The following is an 8,131-nucleotide window of genomic DNA, read 5'->3' as shown; positions in this document are numbered from 1 at the left end:
ACTCAGCCGCCGCCGCCCCGGGCCGTGACGCGCCGAGGGGCGGTCGCTGCCGCCTCCATATAACGCGGCGGCGGCGGCCGTGCCGAGCTCACACCGGCCTTTCCTGCGAGGGGAGAGGGGCTGAGCAGCCGGGCTGACATCGCCTTCCTCCTCCTCCTCCTCCTCGTTCCTCTCACCGCAAGCTGCCCTTTCGCTGGCTTCAATGAAACTGGCAGCGATGATCAAGAAGATGTGTCCCAGCGAGGCCGAGCTGAGCATCCCCGCCAAGAACTGCTACCGCATGGTCATCCTGGGCTCCTCCAAGGTGGGCAAGACGGCCATCGTCTCGCGCTTCCTCACCGGCCGCTTCGAGGAGCAATACACCCCCACCATCGAGGACTTCCACCGCAAGTTCTACAGCATCCGCGGTGAAGTCTACCAGCTCGACATCCTGGACACATCGGGCAACCACCCCTTCCCAGCCATGCGCCGCCTCTCCATCCTCACAGGTACTTGGCTGGGGAGCACCAGCGGGGGGGTTCCCTTGCTAGATGTCAGGTCTTGCCCAGTTTGGGGATGTTTCTCCAGTCCCGGGAGGAGGGAGGTGGGATTTTGCGTGTGCATGGGGTGGACAGGAGGATACAGGACTCAGGTGCTGCCTAATCCGTCCCTCCCCAAGTCTCCGTGTGGGTCAAGCAGCAGATCTCGGGGTGTCCCCATCCCTGCAACCATCTCACGTTTCCTCTTTGTCTCCAGGAGACGTGTTCATCCTTGTCTTCAGCCTGGACAACCGGGACTCCTTTGAGGAGGTGCAGCGCCTGAAGCAGCAAATCCTGGAGACCAAGTCGTGCCTGAAGAACAAAACCAAGGAGAACATAGAGGTGCCCCTGGTCATCTGTGGCAACAAGGGCGACCGGGACTTTTACCGGGAGGTGCAACCCCGGGAGATCGAGCAGCTGGTGGGAGGGGACCCGAAAAAATGCGCCTACTTCGAGATCTCGGCCAAGAAGAACAGCAGCCTGGACCAGATGTTCCAGGCACTCTTCGCTATGGCCAAGCTACCCAGCGAGATGAGCCCCGACCTGCACCGCAAAGTCTCGGTCCAATACTGCGACATCCTGCACAAGAAGGCGCTGAAAGGCAAAAAGCTGCTGAAAGAGGGGGGCCGGGGCAGCACGGAGGAGGCGTACGGCATCGTGGCCCCCTTCGCCCGGCGACCCAGCGTCCACAGCGACCTCATGTACATCCGAGAGAAAGCCATTGGCGGCGGGCACAGCAAGGAGAAGGACCGCTGTGTGATCAGCTAGGAACCCCCGCTCGCCCCGTGACGGGAAGGAAGGAAGGAAGGAAGGAAAGAAGGGAGGGGGGAAAGATGCTCATTTCTGAACTGACTTTGGGCATGCAGGAGGGTGGGCCGGTGCCCACTCGGGCAGAGAGAAGGGGAATTTTGCCTCTTCCCCAGCCTCCCTCCTCCCGAGGGGATCGATTTCATCAGCTCTCTCCCACCCCGGGGTGAATTTTGGGAGAGAGGGATGCGAAGGGGGAGGCTTTGGAGGGCAGGAGGGGGGTGCTGCTGGGACCCGGCTCCTCTGGGCAGAGAGACAGGGAAAGGGTGAGCTGCCAGGTGGGAAGATGAGTGTGGAGGGCACTGACTTTGATGTTCCTTTCCCTCCCAGACCACCCAGACTCAGGCACTGCCTTCAAGAGGGAGGGCAGAGGCCTGCCAGCACCTGCCTGGGGCTTTGGGGTTGGGGTTTGTGTTGCTTTGTGTTGTTTTTTTTTAAACTTGAGAAGCTGTGCACGGACTCTGGCTCTGTGTCGTGTGTTCATCTGTGTCTGCAAAACACATGCAGAAGACACTCCTAAGCTGTTGCAAAGACATTGCAAAGTTACAGCCCCAATGGACCAAAAACTGACTCTTGTTTACATTTGTCTTGTCTGATTTGCAAGATTTGGGGAGGGTGGGGGGCGTGGGAAGGGTTTTTTAAATAATAATAGGCACTTTATGTAGGTATTGTTTGTCATTGACATGAACAAAAAATCTTCAAGTGTTTCTACCGTGGGTGAAACTTGATGTTTTATTTTTTCTACAAATTAATAAAACCTTTTTAAAACGACACCTGGGGGTTTGTCTTTGCTTCCTCACCCTGCCCCATAGCAAAACCAAATCTTGTTAAAGCAAGACCTGAGCCCAGCTCTGAGGTGCTAAATATGGCCTCTCCACTCAATCCCTTTATTACCCCATTTTCTCTGACTCCCAGTGCAAAGGTTTCCAACTCTGCAAGCAGCCGATTTCTTGCCACATGGGGTAACGAGGGGCCATGCACAGTTAGTTACTCAAACAGGTCACGGAGCCAGGACTCTTTCCTCACTTCGCTAATGCCAAGTGACGATCCTGCCAGCCCCATGGCATGCCAGGCATTGGCATGTCATTTACTGCAGAAACCCAGCAAACTGACATCACTTCATTATAAAGAGCTGATTGTGTTTTGTGCTTTTTCCTGATTAACTAAGCACACTTTAATGATGTCAACAGTGATTCATTTGAGTCCCGTCCGGGACATTGTTTTTGTTTTGCAATATGAGTAGAGGAAGTACTTTGCTCAAAAGGTCACCTTTACATCTGATATTTTTTAATCTCTTCCTAATAACAAGTTACAGTAACCATTGCTAAAGTGAAGAAGGGAAAGCTCTTCCAGGAACAGCTCTCCCTGGCTCCAGCTTCTGTTTAGGTTCATTTTCAGCCCCCGTTCCCCGCCTCAAGCGGCAGAACAAACCTACATTTAATACATATTAATGGCAAAAAAATTCTGTCAAAGCCACAAAACTAAGGTGGATGAGACTGCAAACCAAACCGCTTCAGTTTCATTTGAAACTTGGATCCAAGTTGACAGAGTTAACTTGTTCCTGTGCTAAGTGCCAGACATCTCTTTGGAAACATGTTGTTTCTTCCAGCTCTGCATATGCCCCGATTTCACAGGAACAGCAACTGGCAAAAAAAGGGAAACCACCATCCAGGCATGAAACACAAGAATTTATTGACCTGGGACAGGCAACGGCTGGCAGAAAGGTAATTTCAGTAATAAAGAGCGTACATTGTGCTTTGTTTATCTTGGTGTTCTGCTTTACTCAAGAGTTTACACGCTGGCACCTTTCCAGAGTACTAGTGAAGTACTCCAGCAGGGACAGAGTAATCTCTCAGCTACAGGTGAGTGCAACTACCCCAGCTCCCAACAAGCAGAATTACTTGCCTTTTGGTTTAGGAAAGGAAAGCCCTTCCCAAAGAGACCTTGTGTCTCTTCTTCTGAAGCCATGCGTGCTGCCCGCCCTCAGATGCTGGTTCACAACAGATCCTGCATTTCACCAGTTGTTTTTTCACCTCTTCCACTACTGACCTGCACTATCACCCAGCATAATTCAGAGAACCACAAGGCTCAAGGTGCTGTCCCATCTTCGTTAGCTGGCGAGACGCGGTGCTGCTTACCAAGGTGTCGTCTGCCACTGTAACAGCTGACAGCAGGACGGAGGGCAGAGCGCCCCGGGACCTGCCTAAGTGTGACACATTCAAGAGCTTTCCATCAGCTGCTGGCAAACGTTCAAGCTGCTCAAATGTCTGTGTTTGTGGGAAGCCCCTAGAGCACTTGGATGTGAAACTGACCCTGTTCAGCCTGACTTCAGTCATGTATGGAATAACTAAAACCTCTTGTCATTTATGCCCTTTGTTTGGATTCTGCTTGCCCTTCCTCTGCTTTAAAAACAAGATGCCTAACATACTGCCTACTAGCTACAGTCACCCAAGAAGACTTAGGTACCCAAAGCCTACTGAAATCCACTCCCCTGGCAGTCTCTTGTTCTCCCAAAAAAGCCACATAGAGACAGAGGAGCTGGGCCCAGGCTACGCACATCCTCTGTGCTGCCAAAGTCCTGCCCCTGCTCAGCCCACATCCACTCAGTGAATACACAAGAGGGGCAGTTTGGAATTTCTAAATCTTTACTCAACTCAGACACAGCCATCACTTGTTTAAAGAGAGAAATACAAAAGTAATTGAAAGCAATCATTCCTCTTTCGACACACACAGGCTGGAAAGTGCCCCAGAGACCCTTTCCAGGAGCAAGGCCAAACAGCTCATGCTTCCCTCTATGCTCCCTTTTGAAGTCTGGCCACTTTTAAGTGAAAAAAATTGCAGAAAATGCCTCCTTCTTCTTGCTGAAGTTAACCAGCAGGTACTTTGACCCTTAGCCAGGAGAAAACATAATGTCTCCTGCTGGCTTGAATGTAAAAAAACAACCCCACCCCACCCTGAGAGAAAACAGAAGGGATGCATATTTAAATGTACAGCCCTACAGCAGATCAAAGTGGACATATGGCTGTAATGGTCACAAGTGAAGCACACAGTGTTCTGGTGCAGTGTCACAGGCCTGTGATCCACACAGACACAACTACAGAGAACATGACCAAAAAAAAGCATAAAAGAAAGAAAAAGTAAACTTCTGCCACCTTTTTCTCTCCTGTAGCTCCGACCCAGAAAGCAGAGATGTGCCCTTCCTACTCCTTGGGGATTTCAAACATGCAAAGGCTCTTGTACTTCTGCAGCAGCTCATTTTTGGTCCGGACCTGCTCCCGCAGGTTCTGCAGCTGCTGCTGCTGCTGCTCTGGGCTCACACCGATGCCGGGCATGGAGCTGATCAGCTTCCTCATCTCCTGGAACTTGTTCTTGAGCTCATTCAGCACCTGGTGAATATCTTGGCTGTCCTTGTCCATGCTGCAGAGAGAAAACGAGAGACACTCTTCAATTCTCCTATTGGAAAGTGAACAACCTGCTGGGGCAACTCATTTCCAGTGCAACCAGACCTTAAACTGGAATTCAGTGGGAAACTTTTACTCTTGGTAGCTAACTACACATACCTAATTCACCTATCCCAATAAAATGGACACAGATAGACAACACAGACTGGGTAGCCTCTGGAGCAAACTGGTTTTCTGCTAATTTCCAGCACATAATCCAGTTACCTGAGGACCCATCAATCAGGTTAGGAGCTTGTCTGCAAGCTTTACCACCAAGCAGGCTAAGTGCTCCCTATGTTTGAACTCCATATCTCTCTTTAGGGAAGGTAAGATTACAAACGTTTGTTGTGTGTAGGCACCTGAAAGAAAAGATCTCAGTCTCGCCCATGACCTGTTGCTGCTGTAATACACAAAATCAATGCAGTCAAACAGCTTGACAGTGGAAAATTGAAACTGTTCCCCAAAGTATCAGAGAGTATCCAATGGCAGAGAAAACAGTACTTTGGAGTTTTAAAACGACTCTCTGGGGATACACACCTAATAAAAGAGAAGCGACAGCTTTTTTTTTTTTTTTCTTAAGAGCAGCACAGTTGGTTTTGCAGCCAGCTCTGTGCTTTTCAAGGTTCAGTGTTGTCTGAAGCAGCATTTGCCCTCAAACCCTCATTAGTATCTGCCGCGGCTTTGTTAGCACCAGTGAGAAGTTTTACTGATTCCAGGCAAAAGCGAGTCCCTGCTTCCAGGGCGCCTGTTAATAATGAGAGCGGGATTCTAATGGTCTTTGAAAACTGGGAGCCTGTTCAATAGCCAGACCTAAAAATAAATCTGCTTGGCATGACCAGGGCAGAGAGGTGCTCGATTATAACTTTGGGGAATCGTGACATGACTGAGAGCAAAACTTTTAACCAGATGGTCGCCGTTCATTTCAAAAGCCTGTTGGAACAAAATATTCATTACTCCCTTCTAAATAAAACTGCAGCTGGTACTATAACGTATGCCCATTATGCAGGCATCCACGGTCAGGTCAACAGTGGAAAAATACAGGCACACACACAACCCCATGGCATGTCTGGGGAAGGAGGGGTTGACACTGCCTTTCATCCACCATAGCTGCAGGCTGGCTTTGAGAGCGACGTCCTCCCTACTCCAGGTCTCCCCAAGTCTTGTTCCCTTCCCTACACATAAAGAACCGAAGGCTTCCTGTCCAGCTGGTTAATCCAAAGGAATAATTATTTCAGGTTGTTGGAAGGTTTGGGTTTTTTTTAGTGGGTGGTTTTCCTGCTGGATCAAGCCACTGAAGTGACTCCCTCTTTGAGGGCACAACAGGCAGGGTGAGGAGGTGTGGGAGAAGAACACAGCTGCCTGCAGTAACACAGGATTCAACACAATCTCTGACCACGGCCTGTGCTGATGGACTATGCACAAGACCTGCCTTCAGGCAGAGCGTTCTTTACACCAGCACAACCCACCACTGGTGGAGCCACGTGCTAGGACCTCAGTGGCTTCAGCTTGACTGTACAAGGTTGAAAACATCAGCAAGCTTGGGAAAACTTTCTCCGGACCCAAACAACAAGAAAGAACACACGTCCTTGAATGTAAGCAAATTTACACGATACATCCTCGCTCCCGAGCACAGAGTCACCTTGGAGATGTGTCTTCATGGCTGAGTCAGTGTCAAAACAGCAGGGCTGGGCTCTGCGACTAGTGGCAGTGTTAAAGGAGACTACATTTGCCATCTGTCAGGGATATGAAGCAACGCATCCCACTGTTTGCCTGTGGTCCCACCCGTCTGCAGCACTGTTCAGTGTACCTACGTCTGCTCAAGCCACCCAGGAAATGCCACATATGAAGCTGAGGGAAGTAGCTGGGGAGTGGGAGTGGGTGGCTCAGCGGGACCAGGTACAAGTTATCCCAGGGACTGTCATCTGTGGGTCACCATGACCTGCTTGGTGACATAGAGGAATCTGGGAGGTCTCAGCCCATGGCTACTGCCTATTTCACTTATGTACATGCACACACCTGGCAGTGGGCTCAGATTCCCTTCTGTGGTCTGCACACATCGGGCAGAATTGCGGTCAGGGGCAACTGCCCACCCCCAGCACAACGGGGAAACAGAGGGAAATCAGAGAGTTTGCGTTCTCATGCCTGTTCTCCATCCAGATCTGTCAGGAGGTATTCAGTCTTTCCTTGCCATGGCTCAGGCTGCAGAGCAATTAAGGGTGAACCCCTCTCACATTTCAGACATACCTGATGCAAGTGAAACATCAGCAGGACCCAAACCAGCCTCAGCTCCTAAATAAGTGCACAGGGAAAGGCCCACAAACAGTAACAAGGGAATTTGTGCTTCCCACAGCCAATGCCTCGCCCCACAGTGTGCCCTGGTGAGAGCATGGAGCTGGCCTGGATGGATTTTTCACAGCAGGGCCATGCCCCTGCCATGACCTCAGAGAAGCACCTCTGAAGGGGTTATCCAGCGCCAGAAACATTGCAGTTCTCAGGACCCTTGTACAGTATCTTTTACACCTGGGGTACTTATCTTGAAGTGGGAAGAGAACAATTTAACCCATATCACTGCAGAAGCCATCCTCCTTTTTACAACACCCCAGAAACAGGCTGTATTCCTGCCCCAGCACTGCTTGTACCTTCTGAGGCTGCTATCAGCCGAACAGTACAGTTACCTGGAGCAATAACGCAGCACAAGTACAACACCCCTGTTCCTGGGTTACAGTGGGGCAGTGTACCTGGGCTGTGGGAGGACCTGCACCGCCCGGTGACCCAAACACCACCCAGGCACTGGTGTGACTCTGTGGAAGTGCGCTTGGGGCTGTGCCAGGTCCCTCTCACTCCTCCCAGAAACTCCAGCTGGGAGAAGAAGGGCAAAGGAGTTGCTGCGAGGTTGAAGAACATCACTAGATGGGTGACCTTATCGCCCTGCTACACACCTGGGGCACCCTGAGGATGCTGGCAGGTGGACAGTATAATTAGAAGAAGGGTCTCATTGTCCTGCTCCCCTTCCAGGGCATCCCAGGGATGTTGGGAGCTGGAAAATATCATTAGAGGGGGATCCCACTGCCCCACTCCCTGTCTAGGGCACCCTGAGGATGTTTGGGGTAGAAAAGCATCATTAAACGGGGAACCCTGTAGCCCCACTCCCTGTCCAGGCCATCCCGAGGATGCTGGGAGAGCATCATTCGAGGCCCCGGGGACCTCACAACCCCGCTCCCCACCCAGGGCACCCCGCGGATACTGGGGGTCAGCCAGGATCGTTAGAGGGGGGCGGCCGGAGCAGGGATGAGGTGCCGGGGCCGGTGCAGGGCAGCTCCTGCCGCCGAGGCGGGGGGAGGCCGGTGGCCGAGGCCGCCGTTACCA

At 51.5% G+C, this 8,131-nt stretch overlaps 1 protein-coding gene across 1 annotated transcript; it reads left to right on the top strand.

The window, feature by feature from the left end:
- The first annotated feature begins 72 nt into the window (after positions 1–72).
- RASD1 (ras related dexamethasone induced 1) lies at positions 73–4,256 on the top strand. The gene is made up of 2 exons (XM_026859034.1): positions 73–488; positions 736–4,256. The coding sequence occupies exons 1-2, from the start codon at positions 203–205 to the stop codon at positions 1,284–1,286; spliced, it is 837 nt and encodes a 278-aa protein (XP_026714835.1). The 5' UTR covers positions 73–202; the 3' UTR covers positions 1,287–4,256.
- The last annotated feature ends 3,875 nt before the right edge of the window (positions 4,257–8,131 follow it).

Source organism: Athene cunicularia (genome assembly GCF_003259725.1).
Source record: "Athene cunicularia isolate RWA chromosome 14 unlocalized genomic scaffold, athCun1 chr14_part1, whole genome shotgun sequence".
Lineage (NCBI taxonomy): Eukaryota > Metazoa > Chordata > Aves > Strigiformes > Strigidae > Athene > Athene cunicularia.
Note: the sequence above shows the minus strand (reverse complement) of the source record. Positions and strands in the feature narration are given on the sequence as shown.